This window comes from Psammomys obesus, unplaced genomic scaffold, assembly GCF_907164565.1.
Source record: "Psammomys obesus unplaced genomic scaffold, mPsaObe1.curated_primary_1811, whole genome shotgun sequence".
NCBI classification, from domain to species: Eukaryota; Metazoa; Chordata; class Mammalia; order Rodentia; family Muridae; genus Psammomys; species Psammomys obesus.
Window position 1 is genome coordinate 957281 of NW_026596057.1, and position 23799 is coordinate 981079.

The 23799-nt window shown below is 42.3% G+C and overlaps 1 protein-coding gene across 1 annotated transcript in view; it reads left to right on the forward strand.

Annotated features, from left to right (window-relative positions):
* Ddr2 (discoidin domain receptor tyrosine kinase 2) overlaps positions 1–23799 on the forward strand; it is a 127732-nt gene that overhangs the window by 86721 nt on the left and 17212 nt on the right. The window contains exons 4-11 of the mRNA XM_055624500.1: positions 11376–11478; positions 12938–13169; positions 13462–13609; positions 13976–14081; positions 16273–16456; positions 20261–20504; positions 22308–22370; positions 23623–23753. Of these exons, the coding sequence (XP_055480475.1) occupies positions 11376–11478; positions 12938–13169; positions 13462–13609; positions 13976–14081; positions 16273–16456; positions 20261–20504; positions 22308–22370; positions 23623–23753 (1211 nt within the window). The remainder of the gene's footprint in view (positions 1–11375; positions 11479–12937; positions 13170–13461; positions 13610–13975; positions 14082–16272; positions 16457–20260; positions 20505–22307; positions 22371–23622; positions 23754–23799) is intronic.

Sequence of the window (23799 nt, forward strand, 5' to 3'; positions counted from 1 at the left end):
TTATTCTTAAATGCCCGAGCTCCTCCTTCTATGGTCTGCAAGAAGGGTATTTGGAAGGTTAGAAATAAAGGAGATTGTGCTATTGCCCTTGGTGTACATCGTTTACTCTTGGCATTCGTTAAGGCTGAGTTTAGACTCTCTCTTTGAAGTGTTACAATTATAGTAAAGATGGAAGTCAGCAACATCTGCCCTCACTAACACATCCCTGGTGTGGAAAAAGCCCTGTCTATGAAGATGGGGCAAATGTAATTTAGAAGAGTATGCTTTGAATTTGTTCTCTTTTAATAAACTGGATCAGTATTTAAGATTGGTAATAGGTTTTCATGTTAGGAACTTTCTCAATAGTGACAGATAGTCTCTCTCCCCCCAACAAAGTTAATGATGGCAGTACACTCTATCTTTGGCTACTGGTGTGTTTCTTTCCTTTGTCCTTCTGCGGTTTTGTTTTGTTTGTTTGGAGACAAGGTCAAACTGTAGAGTCAAGGCTATCTTGGAATTTTCTGTGTCACCCAGGCTGGCCTCAAACTACAAGTCATTGTGCCTTGGCCTCCCAAATGCTTAGATTACAGTTGTATGCCACCAAATAAGCCTGTCTGTCTTTCCCCCTCCTCCTCTTTTTACTCCCTCCTATCTTTATTTTTTTTCCTTTTTGATTTTGTTCTGATACAGGGTCTCACCCTAGCCCACGCTGGGTTTGAGCTTTCCATGGAGCTAAGACTGACCTTGAACTCCAGCTCTTTCTACTCCTACCTCCACCACATGCTGAGATTACAGGTGTGCACCATTGTGCGTAGTTCTGGTTAGTTTCTTGATGAAATAAAATGGATGCCCAATTTCTGTCCAGAGAAAGTGCTTTTCTGTAGTTTGTAATGCTTGTACACAGAAAACGTACTTCATTGGGCCTTACCTCTTACTTAACAGGTTACAGTGCCTGAAAGATTGAACTGGACTTCTTCCCTTGGCATTTCAGGAGTAAAGGGTTTACACGTATTCTCACACGTTTCTGCACCTTATTCATTGTGAGTAGCTACTGAAAACCCGTGATGGCCTGCTCCCTCCTGAATCTTGGAGCATGCCGTTGGATCTTTGGATTCAATAAGAGGCTGTGAACCCAAATCCAGAGTGGTCATTGGTGGCGCAGTCGGATCTGCCCATATTTGACAGAGCGACACATCTTCTCTCTGCTTAGCTGGTAGGGTGTAAGCTCGAATTCTTGGTCATTGAGAGTGTCTCCTGTGAGTTTTCTCCCTGGCGAGTCTTGAATCCTTTGGCTTTCACATTCCTTCTCGACTCAGCCCAGCACCAGGCACACAGCTGGGTGGAACCGCTTTGCGCACAGCTCACCCCAGATCCTCGACTGTTTTTTTTTTTTTTTTTTTTCTCATAGCAACCCCTTGCAGGTGCCATGACCGGCAGCATGCATCTTGTCCCTGTCCCAGTCTGGTGGAGGCTGAAAGTGACTGCAAGGATTCTCTCTCCCCTCTGGGATTGCTCTCTTTTCTAGGATCTTAGTTGTTGCACTCTCCCTGCCTCATCAATCAGGCACTTTTGAGTAGAGCATTTATCAAGTTTATTCCGTGTTTCCGGCTACTCCTGTGTGTGTGGGAGCATTGATTATCACAAGATACTCTACCTGACCTGGGGACAGGAATCAAAAGTTAACATTTTCTCTGTTGTCACTATGATTCCTCTTAAATGGATTCACATAAAATGTATTTATTATTATTATTATCACAATATTATTATCGTGTGTTTGGGTATACAACGTGTGTGTTGGGGGTTGATCTAGTGCTATGTATTCTAATGTTAATTATTTTGCTCCCCAATATCTGCTTGCTGTCTTTTATGAGAACACACTCATGTACCCAAAATGAAGTTTGTAATTCTTGCCTCCCAAATTACCCATGATTGGATAATAAAATTGCTGACAATGGGTTGAAGAAGAAGAAGAGAGAGGTAGAGCGATGGTGCATGATTTGGGGGGGGGTTGAGAGAGGGAGACCACGAGGAAAGAGATGAAGGAGGGAAGGAGAAGGACAGATTGCAGAGAAGATAATAACTGCAAGTATTGGGGACCATGGATGACTGGAAGATAAATTGATACTAGGGTAGTAGATTAGATTTTATGCTCAGCTCTGTGTTTAGCTTTTGACTAAATCATAGTCTTCATGTGTGGTTATTTGGAGAAATTGCTAATTACAGAGTAACTAAGCTTTATTAATAATATGAATGGATATTAATTATTAATATTTATCAACTGTGTGTGTGTGTGTGTGTGTGTGGTGTGCCATAGTACACACGTAGACGTCAGAGAACTTTGTGGAGCTGACTTTCTCCGTCTACTTTCAGGTGGGTTCTGGGGGTTGAACTCAGGTCACCAGGCTTGCACAGCGAATGCCTTTACCCCCTGAGCCATCTCACTGGGCTGTTTCACTTTTTTGAGTTGACTTCAAAAAGAAACCAAAGTGAAAAGCTCCCACCAGTGAAGGATGTGCTTGGCCTTGATACCTAACAAGGCAAGAGAGAATGTAACTTTGGATGTTAACTTTATCTTATTATTATTCCTATTCTCTTTGCCCACCTCTTATTCACTTACTTATTTATATTTACCCTATGCTACTCTTCAGGCCAACTGCAATCTTTTACTAAATGGAGTCATAATAAAAATAATCAGAGAATTAAGAATACCTAAATATTACTAAACATCATTCCTCTAAGTCTGAAAGTGTGCTTGCTGGCTGGGTTTTTATACATTTTTGTAAACAAGTACCATTACTATGATTAAGCCGAGAACAGAATTTCTATATTGCTTAAGAAAGTATGCATATGACATTTAAAACACTTTATCCCCTTTCTTCTCCCTTCAGGCTATAATCTATTGAGCACTGTTATATCCCATAGAATGTGCTATTATTTGTATTTTTATATACAATTTCTGTAACAATCCTGCTTATTATTAAGGATGAGGATTATTAAAGATTGTTAAGAAAATGTTCTTTGTTTTTATGTTGCTAGGGCTGACACCTGATAGAAACAACTTGAAAGGGGAAAGAATTTATTTTGGCTGATGGTTTTGAAGGTACAAGCCATCACAGTGGGGAAGGCATTGCAGAGTTCATGGTGGTGGGATCATATGGAAAAGGCTCCTTTTATCTTGGCGAATCAAGAATCAAAAAGCTCTGGCTAGAACTAGAAGTTGATATGAAGCCTAACAACCCACTTATGCTAGCTAAACCTCAGTCCTGAAAGTTCTACAACTAGAACAGTGCCACCAGCTTGGGAACAAGTGTTCCGATATATGAGCCTATGAGGGACATTTCACATTTAATCTTTAACAGAGGATAAGGGAGCTAAAGTTCACAAAGGGCTGGGATGTAGTAACCAGTCTTGTACTTCCATGTTAGAAGGATAGAATCAAGTTTGATACATAGAATTATTTTTTTTTATTTATCCTTCTCTCATACATTCCAACTGAAGTTTCCCTTCCCTCTATTCCTCCCAGTCCTCCCCTGCCCCGCTTTCAGATCCATTCCCTTCAGAAAAGAACACACCTCCCAGGGATATCAACAGAACAAAGTCTAGGTACAAACCCTTGTATCAAGACAAGATGAGGCAACCCCATAGAAGGATAGGGTCCCAAGAGCACAGAAAAGAGTTAGAGACACTCTGTTTCCACTGTTAGGAGTTCCGTAAGAACACCAAGCTACACAACCATAATACATATGCAGAAGACCTAGCTCAGACCCATACAGGCTCTGTGATTGTCCCCTCAGTCTTTGTGGGTCCCTGTGAGTCCTGCTTAGTTGATTCTGTGAGCTCACGGTGTCAACCCCTCTGGTTCCTACAAACCTTCTTCCCCCTCTTCTGTGGGGTTCCCTAAGCTCTGCCTAATGAAACACAGAACTATATGCTGAACCAAAGATGTGTTTCCTATCAAGTTCCCACCTCCATGTTGTCTTTGCCAGTTGTTTCTTTTGAGTTTCTCTCCCTATTGGGACAAAAGGCATACATCTTTTCCATCTACTGGCCCATGTATGTAACCAGGAAAGGCGTGCCCTCCAATCTATACCTTCATACCTGAATCCCATACATTCAGATTTTCTTTCCTGGAGTCTTTAATACTTGTTTCTGGAAGCTATTTTGAATTTTCAGCTTCATCACCAAGGGTTAGTCCTAAGGAGGTGTTAACTGGGGAGTAGTCTTCATGAAATAGACCCACATGCCAAAAGAACAGCCAACCCCACAGCCTGAAGAAAGCAGCCTAATAATCTTGCCTGGACCCTTGCAGGGTCTCAGTGTGAATAAGCTGTGTGGAGTTTATGGGAATCAGGGTTCAGATGACACCTTTGACTGGACTTGTCCTTTCTAGAACTGGAAGAGGTAGATGAGGCCTGAGGAGGACGAGAGCCGAGAACAGCTGATTTCAGGCCATGACTACAGTGGTCATCTGTGAGTTTCTGAGCAAGTCAGTTCACCTTTCTGGCACTCACAGGTTCTGCTATTCAATATGGAGTTCTAGGTTTAGTAAGTTAAGATTTTTTTTTTTCCTGGTTCTAAAATTGTTCAGTCATAAGATATTTCTTTAGATCATAGATTGACTTACCCCACTCCCTGACCCTGATAACCTCCTTCTGTCAAATATGTGTGCACGGAGAAAGCCAGGGGTCACACCTCTGTGCTCAGACCTTCCATGTGCTGTGTGTTTTCCTGAGAGCTGCGTATAGGCTGCTCATTGACAGGGAGCCACCAGCTGGAGCCGGCCATCGGGCAGTAAACACTGTGGAACAAGCAGCACTTTCAGGCTTGCAGCCTTGGCACGAGAGCATGAAAAGCAATTCTTGGGAAGCTGGGGCCTGGTGGCAGCTGCTTCTCTTCAGCCTGCCTGCCAACCCCTATTGGAGCTTGGGATGGACAGAGTGCTCAGCTGGGCCTACTGTGGCTGATGCTGGTAGTTTTCCATTCTGGGAAACTGGAAGAGCCCATTGGCATTTCTGTCAGGAGATTGGTGGGTAGAGGAAGCATCCGGAAACCACCAAGACAACTCAGCAAGCAACATTTCTGCTGCAGTGACTCTTGCTTCCTGGGACAGGCTGCCCTCTTTACATGTGTCATTATATCTCAAGATATGGAGCGAATAGGGGAGTGCAATCTGAGTGAGGAAGGGGGCTTGGAAGAAAGAAAGGGGTCTGATGTCTAGGACTTGAGCCAATGTTACAGTTCTGAGTCTTCTCTAATAGCTGGGATCCCTTCCACGAGTTACCCAAAATAGGCACATTCAATAAGAAAACCACACCAGGGCTGCAGAGAAGTGCCACGTTGGGTTCCCTGGGCCAGGGTTTCTTCTGGCTCCAAAGACCCAGCAGGATGAGAAAGGCCATCCAAGATCAGCTCATCCTTTTCCTCTGCCCTTCCTGTGAGGCCCCTGGGAACACTGAATCATGAAGAAATTCTGCTTTCTTTCTTTCTTTCTTTGTGTTACACTGCTACTTTACTACCTCTGAGCTCCCTGTTTTCAACCTTCTATTCTTTGGTCCTAATTTCTAGGTTCCTACCCCAACTCCTATTGTCTGAGGACAGCTGAAACATTAGTCACTCCTTATCTGTGATTTTACTTTCCTTGGTTTCAGTTATCTGTAGTCAATCATAGTCTGAAAACATCAGATGGACAAAGTCAAAACAACTTCACAAACCTTAAACGTAGTGATTGGGACTCACGTGATGAAATCCTGACTCCTTCCCCTCTGCCACACCCAGTGCCTATCATTCACCCCACATCATCTCCTTATGTAAGTGCTGTGTCATCTTCTCAAGACAAGTGGGCGTGATTCAACTAGATGGGAAAGAGGCTGGAGAGATGGCTCAGAGGTTGAGAGATCTTGCTGTGCATCTCATGAAGACCTGCGTTCAGATCCCAGCACCCGTAGAACCAGCTGGGCATCCCACCACTGCCTGTATCTCTACCTCAGAGGGAATCAAACCTGCCTTTCCAACCTCAGGGCACACAAATACACACACCTGCGCAGACATGTGTGCCTGCAGACGTGAACACATACATACACAAACTAAACATTAAAAAAAAAAAAAACACTTGAAAGAGCTACACTCACATGACTTTTACTGTGGGATATCATAATTGTTCCATTTCCTCATTCATTATTGTTTATCTCTTACTACACTTAACTTCTAAGGTAAACTTTATTGGAGGTGTGCACGTATCAGGGAAAAACAGTTTGTTTGTAAAGGGCTCGGTACTATCACGTATTTCAGCCATCCACGGGGCAATATCCCATCCTAATAAGTGGGAATCTACTGTGACCCTGTGGCCCAGCGCTTACTCTGGCATTAATCTAAAGGTTCACATCTCAGTGTAGAATAAGATTCCTGTCAAACCCCAGAAAATCTTCCTCAGTGGATCTTGGTGACTGACTATCCAGTAGCACTAAGATCTGTGCTGTGGCCTCTCTTCCTCTCCCTCACATAGTGCACCCCCTCTGTTGAACTCTGACCCTGCCTGCTGGGAGACAGCCAGGCAATCTGCTGCTCAGCAAATAGTTGCTGAGCCCCACAGATGGTGACCCACCTGGAAGGTAATTTTCTACTGTACTTGGCCTTTAAGATCTAAATTGTGAAGTTCATCGTCTCCGTTCTTCTGTCCGGGCATTTCCATACATCTACCTGACTCTCCACCTTTTCGTACTCACCTGTTTGCCTGATGCGTGTTGAGTCCCGAATCAGAGCTGTGAGTTGGCAGGTGTTGAGAGGTGTGAAGAATTCAACATGGTTATTCTGCTCAAAATTGCTGGCAGTCTCGTCAAGGAGATCAAGAGTTGCAAGCTTGATAGGGAATCCACAATGAAAGTTATTTCTTAAAAGAATCTGTCACTTTCTTTTGACAAGCAAAAATGTTTATTGAACATGTTTAAAACATGTTAAGTTTACATTCTCTATACACAGGAAAGATGCATAATATTTGCCTTAAAGTATAGCTCATCACAGTTGATGGCTTGGGGCAGGGGTCCGGGAGGGGAAGGACCCATTAAGGGGCTGGCCACTGGAATTTTGACCATCCTCCAGTGAGTATATGGGTAACACAAAATGGAATTAATTTTTTTTTCTTTCTTCTTATTTTTTTTTTTTTTCTGAGAGAAGGTCACAAGGGTGTTGGGGGTGTGGACGTCAGAGAAAATGGGAAGTGTGATCAGAGTGCATGATGTGAAATTCCCAAATAATCAATAAAAATATTATGTTGGATTAAGAAAGAATAAAATAATAATATAAAATAGTAGTATATAGCGAATGATGCAATTGAATAATAAATCAGTCTATATATTGCTATGTACTTGGGTTAATTCATGACACTATTAGTTTTCTTATCTTCTATTAAATTTTCAATAATTTCTCGAGTTATTTTTAAAAAGTTTATAATTTTGGATTTTTTTCAGAGAATCTGTCACTTTTATCCTGACGCCATATTTGATAGTTTGTCAGACTCTCTGAAACAGTAATAGAAACTGTCAAGTAGGCAAGCCACTATATCTACTTGATGTCTGTAAACCTATTGTCTTCTGTTTGTCCCCTGGACCAGAATGTAGGTCTATGAGAGAAATCATTTTCTGTGTCTTATTCACCATTCACTGGCTGGATGCATACAAGAACACTTGTTAATGAGCACATTTGTTAACTCGATACATGAACGGATAGATTGCTGTAACATAAGTGATGATCAGACTCCTAGGGAACCCTTTTCTATTTGTTACCTGAAGGCATGTCGTGACTTCCCTTGGCTTAATTCCAAGGACTTTGTCTTTTAGTGCCTGGGGAAGAACTCAGCAGTCCTCTGACACCTTATAGCAGAGAATTCTATTTGGTCTTTCTCTGTTACTTTCCTCTGTCTGCCTATCAGACACACTTCAAATCTTTTTTACTTGATTTTCTTTATCTGTTACATTGGGAAAGGTTCTTGCACCAAATTAGTTAGGATATGACATAAAAAGGACTTCCGGTTTACTGTTTTCTCCATCTTCTGATGTCCATCCTGTTTGTCTTTCTGAGTGAGGATTGATCATCAAGAAGGGTCCTCCTTCTTGCTTAGCTTCTTTAGGTGTACAGATTTTAGTATGTTTTTCCTATATCATATGTCTAATATCCACTTATAAGTGATATAAACCATGTGCATCTTTCTGCTTCTGGGATACCTCACTCAGGATGATCTTTTCTAGATCCCACCATTTGTTTGCAAATTTCATGATTTCCTTTAATTGCTGAGCAGTATTCCTTTGTGTAAATGTACCACAATTTCTGTATCCATTCCTCAGTTGAGTGGCATCTGGTTGTTTCCAGCTTCTGGCTATTACGAATAAAGCTGCTATGAATATGGTTGAGCAATTTACTTAAACATATTTTGGGTATATGCCTAGGAGTGGTATAGCTGGGTCTTGAGGAAGCACTATTCCTAATTGTCTGAGAAAGCGCCAGATTGATTTCCAAAGTGATTGTACAAGTTTACATTCCCACCAGCAGTGGAGAAAGGTTCCACTTTCTCCACATCCTCTCCAGCATGTATTGTCACTTGAGTTTTTGATCTTAACCATTCTGATGTGTGTAAGGTGAAATCTCAGGGTCATTTTGATTTGAATTTCCCTGATGACTAAGGACGTCTTTAAGTGTTTCTCTGCTATTTGATATTCCTCTACAGAGAATTCTCTGTTTAGCTCTTTACCCCATTTTTTAATTGGATTACTTGATTTTTTGCTACCTACCACAGAGGGCCTCTGAGAGACTCTACCCAGAAGTATATCAAAGCAGTTGCTGAGGCTCATAACCAAATTTTGGGCAGAGTGCAAGGAATCTTGTGAAAGAAGGAGGGGAAAGACCTGGAGGGGACAGGAGTTCCATAAGGAGAGCAACAGAACCAAAAAATCTGGGCACAGGGGTCTTTCCTGAGACTGGTACTCCAAACAAGGACCATGCATGGAGATAATATAGAACCCCTGCACAGATATAGCCCATGGCAGCTCAGTATCCAAGTGGTTTTCCTAGTAAGGGGAACAGGGCCTGTCTCTGACATGAACTCAGTGGCTGGCTCTTTGATCACCTCCCCTTGAGGGAGGAGCAGCCTTTCCAGGCCACAGAGGAAAGCAATGCAGCCAGTCCAGATGAGACCTGATAAGCTAGTGTCAGATGGAAGGGAAGGAGGACCTCCCTATCAGTGGACTTGGAGAGGGGCATGGGTGGAGAAGAGGGAGGGAGGGTGGAATGGGAGGGAGTGAGAGCTGGGGCTACAGCTGGGATGCAAGTTGAATAAAATGTAATTAATATAAAAAAATTAAAGTTTACAGAAAAAGGACTTCCAGGAAATACAGTTCTACTGAGATGTGTTGTAGTGGCAGGGGCAGCTTGGAATGTCTTGGTTATTGTCCCAGGGACCAGCAGGCCCCTTGGTGGGAAGTTATTTATGATAGTATCATGATTCATCTTGTTGGCTTTCTTTTCTCAATGTCTGGCTTACCTCACGCCTCAGAGGACTGAGGTTCTCATTACATTTACAGCCCCACATCTGGAGATGTATGATGGATGGGAGTGCAAGCTAGCGACTCTGGATGTTCTATTCTGCGGCTGCCAGCATATGGCTTCTGAGCATCATTTTCCATCCTGGATGGATGGGATCTGGGAGTAGAACTCTCAGCCCAGTCCCACAGCAGACTAACTGTGGATCTTTACCGACATGCAGCAACCATATTTAGCTTCAGATATACTAGGGCTAAGATCTCAGATCTTCAAACATAGGCAACACCATGCTACAGGCTCAGGGCCAAAATAGAGCAGAAAAAGCAAAGGTGGAACAAAAGAACAAAAGCTCTTGTTCTCAGCTTGCCTTTGCCTTTCTTGGCAGGCATACTTTTGTTTTTGTTTTGTTTGTTTGTTTGTTTGTTTTGTTTTGTTTTTCAGTTGTTGAGACCAGACTTCATATTCTTCAGGCTTTGGACACAAGGACATTCCGGCCTTCAGCTTCAGATTGGAGCTACATCATTAGCTTCCTCCTTGCTTTAATCTTCAAACTACTTGAGCAGCCCCTAGCTCTCTTTTTTCCTGCTGTCTGCAGATGGCCACTGAGAGCCATTCCGCCTCTCATCATATAAACCAGTCTAACAAACCCCTCTCCTCTGTTTGGTTTTCGTGTATAACATGGGGGTCCAATTTTACTCTTGGCCATGTGGTTGTCCAATTTCTTCAGCACTTTGGTTGACAAGACTATTCTCTCCTCTCATATTTAGAGTACCTATGTTGAATATCAGTTGACCTCATATAAGTGAGATTATTTCTGGCTCTCCATTCTGTTTTGTTGATCACATTTTTTTAAAGTACATGCCTGTTTAATTATTATAGCTTTGTGGTATGTTTTGAAATCTAGACTCCTAATATCTCCAGGTTTGTTCTTTTTTTTCTAAGAATGCTCTAGGTTTTTTTTTTTTTTTCTTGCAAAGACTTTTGTGGCTTCATATTTCTGGAAAAATACTGTTAAAAATTAGTTCTTTCTTTTCCCTTTTCACAATGATTCCTTTTCCCTGAATTATAGGCCTAGTCATTTTTTATTGCACGGAATATGGTAACTTCAAAGTATTTAAATTTACTTGTTTTGTCTTGTAACTCAGGAAGTCCATACAATCCTGCTTGAGTTCTCACTCCCATGTGGTAACTGGGCACAGTCAGGGCGGCATCAGGCTCATCTGCTGATTCCTTCCTCGTTCCCATCTCTCAGAGATGGTGGTCCTTTGTTGTCCAGGGCCCATTGTTTGAAAGTTGCATTATTTCCCACAGAGAATTTCATATGTTCTATTTTATCCTCTCTTTGCTGAAAGCAAAGCCCACCCTGAAACTATTGTTTTTAGCCAGGACCAGCATGCTTAGTATTGACACAGGGCAGTTTATTGGTTTGTTTCACAGTCCCATACAATCAGCTCCCTGGTAAAGCAGAGTGCGATGGATTTTAGGGATACCTGATGGCTACAAGAAGAACACTACTTTCAGGAAATTGATATAATATGTAAATCTGAGGGTGCGGAACTCAGGACAGGCTACTGGGGTTTTTACTTAATAAAATAAGAAATTTGCACATTAACTTATATTACATTAGTTGTCAGAGTTTGAGGCAAAATTAAGCTTGGATGTTGGTTAAATGTTGGAGGTCTAAAAGGTATTTGGAGTTAGGGTCAGGAAGTTCTGTAGCCTCAGAGTGGGTGACCTGGGGTCGTAACGGGATGTAGGAAGATTTCAAGCCCCCCATTTCCTGTTCTGTTACCCGTTTCAACCTTCCTGGGGACTCCGGAATAAAACTAAAAGCACATTCTCCGTTTCTCTCTGTTTCCTTGCTCCAGCCGTATGTCGTTATCCTCTGGGCATGTCAGGAGGCCACATTCCCGATGAGGACATCACAGCTTCAAGTCAGTGGTCAGAATCCACGGCTGCCAAATACGGGAGGTGAGGATGGCTACATCGATAAGAGCCTGAACGATGGGGCAGATGGACACAGTGCCCTGATTCAAGATGCTGGGGGAAGGGAAGGTGCTGGTGAGAGCTCATGAGACTGGAAGAGAGATGTGAAGGGGTTTGTGGTGCTTGGAATGTTTCAGAGAGAGAGAGAGAGAGAAAGAGAAGCCAGGTCTTGGCTGTAGTTGCTGGCCTGGAAACCTCTTCCCAACCACAGAGGCCCCGGAGACACACCACCCACTGTGAATGGGGTCATTGATAGGCGGTGAATTTGCTTTACCTGACCTCACTGTGGGCTGCCGCAAGAGAAAGGCTGCAGGTACAGAGAGGTGTAGACTATGTAGGACCCTGGCAGTGAGGTTGCTTGCTTCCCAGCAGATATCTAAAGTACCACTGTGCAGAGCATCTATGGTTAAACCAGACGCTGGGGTTTCCAGTAAGTTCTTTCCTGCCTCAAGGAAACCTCACACAGAAGGGCCATCCTCTCCCATAAACAAAGCATATTCTATGTGGTGTATGTAATTCCCAAGGTTCCCTAAATCAACATACTCCCAACTCAGAAACAATTCTGCTGACCGATGGATACTCTTCCTGCTAGAATCTATGTATTTTAGTGCAAATTTGGGATCGATTTTTGTTAAAAATGGAATCACTCATGAGGAAATCGACCCCAGTAGGCCTTCCTCATCCTATTTTATCCTTGTGTTTGAGACATTAGAGTGATGGTTGGTAGAGTTAGTGAAGAGCGAGAAATGAGTGGATAACATCTGTGAAGAAAGGGAGCATTCCAAAGAAGAGGGAGAAAGCTAAGAGGTTCCCCAAAGAAACCTTATGGTGATTTTGCAGTCATGTTCAGTGGTAGCCCAGCCTGGAGGGAAAAAGTGAAACCAGGTTGTTAGCCACACCCCTCACATGCTTTCCGCCTCAGCCCCACCTTCACCATGGTTCCATGGCCTTTGCTGGGTGGCCATGCCCATCCTGCTGGCTACCAATCCACTGCATCGTACAGTCCACACTGGAGACCCTATCACCCCTATAACTTGATACCTAAACCATGAGTGACCAGCTCTGTGAAGCTGAGACTGAGAAATGGAAGGGGGATGGTGAAAGAATTCCACAGAGGAACACAAGTGGAAAGGGTTCCATTTCTCTTGAGTTCTCCAAATCAAGATAAAAACCGAAGGTTGCATGTGCTTTAGAAACCACCAGCTTCCTTGAGGTGACTTTCCCTGTGCTGTGTGGTGCTTCAGAGGCAGGAACCTGACCTTAAATGGGAATGGTTAGGACAAACAAACTCACGGGGGTGGGAGGGGGGAGGTCCCCAAAGTCCCTCTGGCCTAGACTGCTGGTTTTCAGCATCTCCTCAGATGAAGGATAGCTGCTTCCTATGAGCTGGTGAGTGGCTCTTGTTTGACCATGGCTCTCTCCTCCCCTATCCTTTTTTCTCAAGGCTGGATTCTGAAGAAGGAGATGGAGCCTGGTGCCCTAAGGTTCCAGTGCAACCTGATGACCTGAAGGAATTTCTGCAGATTGACTTACGTACCCTACATTTTATCACTCTTGTGGGAACCCAGGGACGCCATGCAGGGGGCCATGGCATTGAATTTGCACCCATGTACAAGATCAACTACAGTCGGGATGGCACTCGCTGGATCTCCTGGCGTAACCGGCATGGGAAGCAGGTAAGGAAAAAAAATGCCCATGTTGTGAGGGAATCTAGGGCCACACACTGACTTCCAGTAAAACTGTTCAAAGTGTGTACTTAGTTGTATGTATGTTCAAGCCTGGCATGCCCTTGTAAATGTGACCCATGGTCTAGGAGATGGCACAGAGGATCTATTAGCTCTGCTGGGAGAGTTGAGTGGCTATACTCTGCCCTTGAATGAAAAGCGAGGTGTCCATCAAGCGCATGATGAGTGAAGAAAGGTGAGTATAATTTTATATGACCTCTCTTCTTTCTCTTCTCTCTCTTAGGTGCTAGATGGAAACAGTAACCCTTATGATGTTTTCCTGAAGGACTTGGAGCCGCCCATTGTGGCCAGATTTGTACGCCTTATCCCAGTCACTGACCACTCCATGAGCGTGTGCATGAGGGTGGAGCTTTATGGTTGCGTGTGGCTAGGTAAGTCTCTACAAAGACCTTATGCACCCTATGGAAACTTCCGAGCCCCAAGAGCTGAAGGCCATCAACTGAGAAGGGGATAAAGTGTCTCACCCTTGAAATGAAATGATCCCCTTCTGGTTAAAAGAGATAAATGAGACACGCTCATCCACCCAGGGCTTGGCGTCCTGTGCCTGGAGTGACACACTTGAGTTGCTCAGGTAACTGCCACTGAGGCGTGCTTTCCAACAGGGCTCAACAATGAGCCCAGATTGGGCCCCAGTGGACATGACACCTCCTTGGAAGCTCAAGTAGCTTCCTGGGGTGGTTGGTCAGACAGCGGGCATACCTTCCCAGAGACACTGACCATTGTGTTTCCTTTGGCAGATGGCTTGGTATCTTACAATGCTCCAGCTGGACAGCAGTTTGTACTCCCTGGAGGCTCTATCATTTATCTGAATGATTCTGTCTATGATGGAGCTGTTGGGTACAGGTAAAGTCCAGGATATTTAGGTCATCACCAGAATGGGGAAAATAACCATAATAAATTTTTATCATGATGTGATCAATAATCAACAAATCAGCCAACCCACCGGTATTATGCTAATGTGTGATACACTGGGAGATAACTTACAGAAAATAAATGATATGGTATTTATCTCAAATTTCTAGTTCACTTTTGAAAAACAAAAGTAAAGTAGACAGGAAGAAATTGTACAAAGCAAGAGCTAAATTTTGTGGTATGGCTGTAATTGTGGGAACTGTATTTCTGATTCTGAAATGAAGATGTATATTCCAACCTAAAAGCTATCTTAGTTAGACCAAGTAATAGGTGTAAAAATTGGTCAGGCCACAAAGCTAAGAAACAGTGCACTCCAAAAATGTAATACTTTAGAAGCCATGAAAAGAAGGAGCTGTTAAGGTTTACAGTAGATAGGAAAAGTTTTTTAAGATGAGATGGCAATGAAAGCAGGGAAAGGTAGGTGGAGGGTGAAAAGGAAAAAGCAGAGGACTGCATTGGTCTAACGTTGGCAACAACTAGGGCTGGGAGCAGCAGAGAGGCCTGAAGTGGACGGATGGAGAGCTGTGGTGGAAAAATATCATCAGACACATTGGGCTATAGAGTTGGGTAAGACACATGTCTGCCCCTTTCTAATCATTACAGTCTTCTTCTGGCCCATTCCAAACACCTCTCTTCGTTAATTCATCCTTTATCTGTAAGGACTGAGCCTGGGAGAGAGATCAGAATATTGTGAAATTCAGAGCAGATAATAAAGTTCTTAGGAGTTGAAAAGAAAAAATATTAGTGAGTCTCAGGAAGCAGACTATAGAATGACAGCCCTTCTACTAGCTCAGGTGCGAAGAATAAACTGTCACCTTCAGCGGCCAGCCCCTGAGCGAAGTCCTGATTCATCCAGTCTTCCATCCCCACTTATGTCCTTTCCATCTACTTAATCACTCACTTCTCCTCCACTCTCTTACATCATCTTGACATGGTTTCACTCAGTCACACCTTAGTTAGGCTATACCCAAGGCACACAGGAAATGAGCTATCAACTGAGCCCCGTTCAACCAATCTTTGCTAGTCAATTGTTACATGTGAAGAATTTGGCTGGGTGTTGTGGGTATTGAAGGAAATGAAACCACGGTCTTCCTTTTGAGGCATTTACAGTTTGGGGCAGCGGCTACACGAGAAGTCTAATTACTGTATGTATATTTTTCTTTTTATTGCTATGACCAAACACCCAACAGTAAACAACTTGAGGCAGAAGGATTTATTTTAGTTCATGGTTCCTAGGCAGGAGAAAGTATATCCCAGCAGTGTTCATGCTAGTGGAGACTTGAATGCTAGGACCAGGAGTAGAAGAAAGAGCTCGAGAAGAGGGGGATTTGGGGAGAGAAGGTGTTTCCTTCCAGCATCACCAATACTCTGATTCACTGATGATTCTTAAACTTGAGGAAGGACGTGACTGGAGCTGTGCTTTAGGGAGATTAAACAGGCATCTGGTAAAAATTAGATTTGGGTCTAGTGAGAAAGTAATAAGGTATATTTTAAAATCTCAGTACTGTGATGTAAAATGAACTAATAGACAGGCCATAATGGCAATCTTGGGAACAAGGATAAAGAAGAAATATTTATTTTGGGATTATAAACATTTAATCAAATTAATATTATCCCAATGATCTCTTTTCACGAATCCGTGGAGAAGTCAGAGTTTCACATAAACAAATATTATGAAACAACCAATGTTTTTTATGTTAGCAGCAAAATGCTTAGGCACCGTTTTATTAGTTTAAATGAAAAAACTTTCTGTTACCCCTTGTGTCCTTGTCTGTGCTTATCAACTGAATATGGTATTCTTTATATAATGGTTCACTATTATCCAGGCCATTTAAATTCATTCATTAATGACAGAATTATTGACTAGCACAAAGACCACAGCAAATAGAACTTGCCCCAGCAGTGCCTAATGCTTGTTGGAAGCATTTCGAATCCTTCTTGGACTACATGCTTCAGAGAAAGAAACCACTAGGATAAAATGCATTTGATCAATTTCTCCTAATCTCTCCAAGATTATCAGCTCTTGCAAAATCCAGTGGTGAAGAAGTGGGGTGAAAAGTTCTGTGGATGTGTGAATAACTCCAGGCTCCTCTCTTCTCTCCTCCACCCTTGGCCTGAGCAGCATGACTGAAGGACTAGGCCAGTTAACCGATGGGGTATCTGGCCTGGATGATTTTACTCAGACCCATGAATACCACGTGTGGCCTGGCTATGACTACGTGGGCTGGCGGAATGAGAGTGTTACCAATGGCTACGTTGAGATCATGTTCGAATTTGACCGAATCAGGAATTTTACTACCATGAAGGTCAGTGGAGTTAGGTGTGGTAGATTTTCTTCAAGAAATCCAAAATCTTAGCGTGGGAGAGAAAGGGGGTATCTGACATGCCTTGAGCTGGTGTCAACAGAACTAGGTTTAAAAATATATTCCACTATTACAAGTTTACTTGAATTTGGAGTCATATCATCTTTAAACAGTGTTTCTTCATTTGTTAATGCTGTAATAAGACAGGCCCATTATTACTGAGTTACTCTCTCCCTCCCAATACCAGAGCCAAACATTGCCACGCAATTAGGCACAACAGATATTTCATCCATGCATTACTGCAGAACAGTTCAGTGGAAATTGGTGGCTATTGTTGAGTGGTTGGATGGAAGCCAAAGGCTTGGCTAAGGCAGCCCTAGAGGCTTTCATGTAATGGACACAGCATTTACGAATACATGAAGAGATCGCAAGAAGGAACCTCAAGGCTTAGATTTCACTTTCTCTAAAGCATCTGGATGATTTTACTCAGACCCATGAATACCATGTGTGGCCCGGCTATGACTTCGTGGGCTGGTGGAATGATAGTCGTAGATTTCATTTTGTCTTACCGGGGAGCCAAGTCGTGATGCCGCCATTGATAATGTCTTTGTTATAACATGAAGAGCTTCCTCGTATGTAGTTTAAATCACTATTCCCCTTTGCCCTCATTCCACACCAGGTCTGTTTTAGAGAGAAGAGCAGGAAAAAGAAGAAATGTTCATGCAAAAAGTAACCAGACTGGATGTTAAATCTGAATTCTAGGGTTAGGGAAAAGCAGAATCCAGAAGCATGGATGAAAGCCCTTGTGTTCGGTGTGAGGTGAAGCTGCAGGGTCTGATATGGTTTGGGGAAAACTCTTAGTAGTCTATAAAAAGGCGAAAGGAAACCTCAATAAAAGCCTCAGGAAAGCGTGGGCAAATAAATTAGGCCTTCGAAATGAACATTAACTCATCCGTTCTCTTTCCATATTAATGTTCACGTGCATAATAGCAATAATCAACAAACTTGGTAACCCTTTCTCAGTACTGTCTTCAGTCTACCTCTTTTTCCTGGTTAGGTAGAAAATCTATTAATTATATACTATACTATATAATTAAAATCTCTCTGTTCATCTGTGCCTGTTACTGGTTTCCCAATTGTATTTGGAGCATAGCCTGCTAGATTCTGAGTAAAGAATATTCCCAATTTGGGGACATGTTTGTCCCAAGGTCAGTAGAAATGGCAATATTAATTTGCAGAATAATATATGCAGAATACTATGGGGCTCAGAAGAAAAAATATATATCGTCAGCCATCAGTGACTGTTCCTCCTAATGTAAATTTGTTATTCCTTAGACAAACTAGGTTTAAAAAAATACGTATCTTTTATATTACCTCCAGATGTTAATGGATATCTTTTAAGTGGATAAACATTTATCCACTAAATGAGCAAAACCTTTAAGATGAGAACAGGAGGAACAACACATGCCCATAATGTTGGAAGATCTTTGGCAATTGTAAAACATAAGCGTGTGCAATTATGTGTCACACATTATTCTTCAGAAATTTTTGTGGATGGAAGTATGGAGAGGCAAAAGAAGGGAGTATGCATAACAGCAAAAGCATGCTGTAAGAGAATATTTTTGTATTCCTCTTTTTTTTTTGTTTTTTGTTTTTTGTTTTTCAAGACAGGGTTTCTCTCTGTAGCCTTGGCTGTCCTGGACTTTGTAAACCAAACTGGCCTTGAACTCACAGAGATCCGCCTGTTTCTGCATCCCTGAGTGCTGAGATTGCAGGCGCTTGCCAGCGTACCTGGCTTGTATTGCTCTTTAATGTACCTATGAACATACACATAAGTTCCTAAGTCTATACACCACAAGGAGGATTTGTAGTTTAACAAATAATTAAATAAAATTTAAAACTATCCATGAAATAAACATTTCATCAGTAAACTTTGATCTTCCTGAATCTCCAGATTCTTTTTAGCTAGTTTATCACAGATTAAAATGATTCAAGAGTTTAAATCAAGAAGCCAGAAGTTTCTAAGTTGTAGATTCAGGACAGTCTCTTTAGGCAAACAGAGCCTCCTCATGGTTTAGTTTTTCTGGGCAAAAAAAAGTACAAGATGGCTTCCAGAGCACTAATACCTTTTATAGATCAGCTTTCTTTCTGAGGCAAATTACTCTTCATCTCTTGCTTTGAAGAATGGTTAAAATATACCATTAAAGCTTATTTGTTCAGTCAAAGTATATTATTTTAATAAATAAATATGTAAGCCCACATGGGAATGAAATCCTGTGCTCTTTATTTGCATTCCAGAAGAATTCCTGAAACATCTGTAGGAAAGATTATTACCTTCCCTGCAGGCTACTCACCCAACACTTCACGAGTTTCAGAACATCTGAAAAACTTATTGAAGCTGGAGATGGTATTTCTTTGATTTTCTTTTGCCTTTAGCCTTACTCCATCGACTTGGAGTCAATAAACTAGAATGGTTACTTCACTCCAAGGAAGATATTAACACATGTGTTCACCAGTAAAACCTGTGGAGAAAAAAAAAATCCAAATGGAAAAGTTAAGGTGACTGCTACATTTCTATGTGGTATGAGGGCGTTGGCATAGAACCTAGGGCTCTTTTCCAGTTGTGTTGTGGACTGATCATAGGTCAAGGAAACATGTGAGTACCTGTGCACCTTGATAGTACACAGACTTGGGCAAGGAGGTTTTTACACCCTTTGGTAGCTCTCCTGGTCTACCCTTAGAACGACTCTGGTGCAGTCTTCTGTCATGACATTTCTTTCACCATTACTGTTTCTTCTTCACCTAAAAAATGAATTCAGGCTGGTGGTCCTGCATTGACTATCTAAAAGGAATCAAAGGAGTTAAACAGGAAAACCCAGGGCCGAATCAGGCCTAAAAAAAACAGGAAATACAGTCCATGAATGACAGTTGGGCTCTTCCAGCTCTTGAAGCTCTTGAGGGACAACGGCCAGCAAAGATCTGTTTTCCATGTAAGACTGAGTCAGAGGAAATGGCACTGAGCTGCTTTAACGGACCTGAGTCAGTTGCAAATAGACGCATTACATTTTTTGTGGATTGCTGAAGCACTGTTGTGGAATTTTTGCTCTGTGATGACCTCACAGGCCAAACAAATATCACGCTGAAAGGGTCATTCGATAGGAGAGTGGATGCCAGCTACCTTCCAACCGACTTCTTGTCTCACCTCAGAAATTATCCATGAGAAAGATTTGACGCTGCCCTCTGAATGTTTCTACTTAAAGTGAATTTTGTTAAGTCTGTGCCTCTGGCTGAAAGTGCTGAACCAAGGCATTCCAAGTGAGGTTTCCATAAAGAAAGATGAAACTGTATTTATTTGTATATTATTTTCTTTCACGTTTCCCACATAGCCTTCCTGGAAAGGAATGGTCTGGCTTTGGAAGATACCTGGGAGGAAGGAGTATGTTAGGTTGGCTTACCATTTCAGATCAGAGTAGCACAAACGTAGGTAGACATCAAGAGTGATTGAAAAGCTCGCAATCCAAGAGAATTCCTATGGAGGACAGACCTGGTAGAGGCTGCCTTGGGCCTCACCTAACAGGCGAGGTTACTGCTGCCTGGCACACAGTTGCAAATTGGAAGTGAGGACAGCATCCTAAGCTTTATAAGGACTGACCTCGGTATCACTGCCGCCACCCAAAAGACTGAATTATGGGTAGTGTTCAGAGAAACAGGCAGGTCTAGCAGTTTCCTGGGCTACTTGGGCTATTTTCCGAAGCCACCCAACCCAGCATAGCCAGCCCGTCTCTCACAGACCCCTTTCTCTACCAGGTCCACTGCAACAACATGTTTGCTAAGGGGGTGAAGATCTTTAAAGAGGTCCAGTGCTTTTTCCGCTCTGAAGGCAGCGAGTGGGAACCGACGGCTGTCTCATTTCCTCTCGTTCTGGACGACGTGAACCCTAGTGCTCGGTTTGTAACAGTGCCTCTCCACCACCGAATGGCTAGTGCCATCAAGTGCCAATACCATTTTGCCGACACATGGATGATGTTCAGCGAGATCACGTTCCAATCAGGTAGGAAACCACGGGCCCCCCAGGAAAGAGAGTGGCTTGAAGCAGGAGGTGGGAAGGACAGCCACACCCCCTCCCTGGCTGGTCTCTGAGAGGAGGGGCATTTCCCAGATGCCTCACAGTTTTTGCGTTTCTAGTTTTAATTTATGTAACTATAGTGAACGAGAGTGGAACAGTCTGAGCACTATTAAACTCCTTTTACACATTTGTCTAGAAGAGATTTATGGCAAAAGAGTTTTAAAATGATAATAAAATGTACTGAAAGCTACACACATTAAGACTATTAACAGGAAGCATTTAAGCACCATCAAAGTATTCAGATGAAAATCTTTAACCATTTTACATAAAAATAATGAGAACAATGGACTTCCACCAGTCATCCTCATTACCCATCTTTTGCCATCATCGGTTAGTTATTTATTTGCTGTCCCATTTGAAAGCAAATCTGAAACATATTTTGGTTTATTCCCAGCATCTTGGAATGATCTAAGAAAATATCTTCTTGAGTACAATGTCATCGTAACAACTCACAACATTTACCGCTAGATTCTAAAAATGGCTGCATCACCCTGGAGCAGGACTCACAGGAATTCTATGCTGTATTAAATCTTAAAAAGTTAAAAGGAGCTCCGCACAGTGGCGCACGCCTGTGATCCCAGCACTCTGTAGGGCAGAGGCAGGTGGATCTCTGTGAGTTCGAGGCCAGCCTGCTCTACAAAACAAGTCCAGGACAACCAAGACTACACAGAGAAAACCTGTCTTGCAAAAACAAAACAAAAAAGTTATATATATATATATATATATATATATATATATATATATATATATGTACATACATATACATATGTATACATACATATACATATATATATATATGTACGATCTTGCCCATGACGTTCAATTTTAGTTTGGAAGAAAAAAAAATGTCTTTTCAAAAATAATCCAATCAGGAAGAGAAAGAACAAAACCATGGCCTTGTCATGAACAGGGCCGAAGGCATGAAAGTTACATCTGGCCTGAAAGAAAAGCACAGGCCTAAAATAAGATGATAAGAAAAAGAGAGAGAGGGAGAGAGAGAGAATAATTGAGCTACGTGTTAGAAAATAACATCCTTTCTGGTTTGATTTTTTTTTTTTTTTTTTGTCTAGAGGAGAAATTTTCAAGATGGTTCACTTATTAGGCTATACTGATAGGGTAAGAGGGTATGTACACGTTTAGAAAAACATGTTTGCTGTCTAAAATCTGTCTATGGCAATGATGTAATTTAAAAGCAAACAGACTAATTATTTCATATAATTGACTCAGAGCAGAAATGTATATGTTCAAATGATTGTAACAATAATTAGGGGTGGGGGACAAGTAGATACCTACTGTCCTTGGGAATAATCTGGCTGAACTACACGTGTCCACCTGTCCTTGATTATTCTTGGCAAAGTACTTGGTACATTTCTCTTATTTTGGCCAAGCACAGCATGTGTTAGCTTCTTACAATGTGATAGTACACAGCAACTTTGTTTTTGCACCAGAAAATTTGCCTTTACGTGTACAGGTAGTTATATTTTATTGAATGTATCTATGGATTCATTTTTTATTTGCATAATTTTTTTTGCATCTGGGGGCTATAGTATGATGAGTTAATACATGTGTAATAATCCAGGATATCTTCATTAAAAAAAAAAAAAAACAACCGGCTATTGGTAACCCACTATATTGATTTTACAGTGGGCTAGGTTTCAGGCTATCTTCAGATGAGCCATTGCCTGGCTGTCTGCTCCCACTCTCTAATTCACTCTTGTTCTGTGACAGATGCTGCAATGTATAACAACTCTGGAGCCCTACCTGCCTCTCCCATGGCACCCACAACCTATGGTATGTGTGATTAGTAACTGTAAAATATTAAGACGAAGGTACCTCCCGGAAGACAAAGAAGGGTGACATTGCAGTGACCTCACTGTGTGTGAGTGACTTGAGTCCACGTGGCTTTGGGATGAAGATTAGTGTGGTGTATTAATTGGGGTTTGTATTATATTGTCCAAAAATCAAGTTAGGGAGCAAAGGGAATAGTCAGCTTATACTTCCACACCATCATTGGAGGAAATCAGAATGGGAACTCAAGCAGGATTGGAACCTGGAGACAGGAGCTGATGCAGAGGCTATGGACGGGCGCTGCTTACTGGCTTGTTTCACATGGGTTGCTCAGCCTGCTTTCTTATAGAACCCAGGACCACCTGCCCAGGGATGGCACCACCCACAATGAGTTGGGCCCTCCCCCACTGATCACTAATTGAGAAAATACCTTACAGTTGGATCTCACAGAGTCATTTCCTCAGCTGAGGCTCCTTCCTCTCTCGTGACTCTAGCTTGTGTCAAATTGACACATAAAACCAGTGAGTACATATGATAAAGGAAGAAGAGTCCACCCCCAAACTGAAGGATCCAAAGTTACTCTCTTCTGTGACCATTCATGAGTTTCTTCGGCTGAGAATGGTGGAATCTAGAGTGTTTCAATTATTCCGTGAAAGTTTAAGAAGCTTGGAGAAGAAACAAGTAAGCAGACATCTCTAAGTGAGACGAAGCAGGCATCTCATATGAGGCATTCATAGCAGGCATCTCAATGAATGAGGAGTCCATGAAACAATATGCCTTTCTATCTCTTGGAAGCCAAGTATGCAAAGGTTCATTCTTGAAGGAGTGACTGGCTATAACAGCAACAATCTGGAAACACGTGTGATTGGCTTTCTCCTGAGAGGAGTCTCAGCTACCTTGACCCATCTCAAAGAATGAAAAGAGTGGAACCCAGGCCTTACCTATTTGTCATGAGTATTAAGAGTGTATACATCCAGACCATAGTGATATAGAAACAAAATATAGGAATGCATAGACAAACTCTTCACCATTTAGTCTGAAACATAGAGAGAGGGAGGGGGCTAGTGACCCATGGAGGACGATTGTAGGAAATAGGAGCAAAGTAATAAAGCAAGATCAGCAAAAAGCATCAACATAAACCCTTCTGGAATTCTCCTGAGGGAACAGAGTCGGCCTCCACTCTCCATTCCAGTTACTACTGCTTTTATTTGCCCTGTGAAATGATTCTTTGTCCACCTTCTCTCCTTGGCCACAGATCCCATGCTTAAAGTTGATGATAGCAACACCCGGATCCTGATCGGATGCTTGGTGGCCATCATCTTCATCCTGCTGGCTATCATCGTCATCATCCTGTGGAGGCAGTTCTGGCAGAAGATGCTAGAAAAGGTGAGGATATGTGCTATGGACGGAGATGTAGAAAATGGACTGTGCC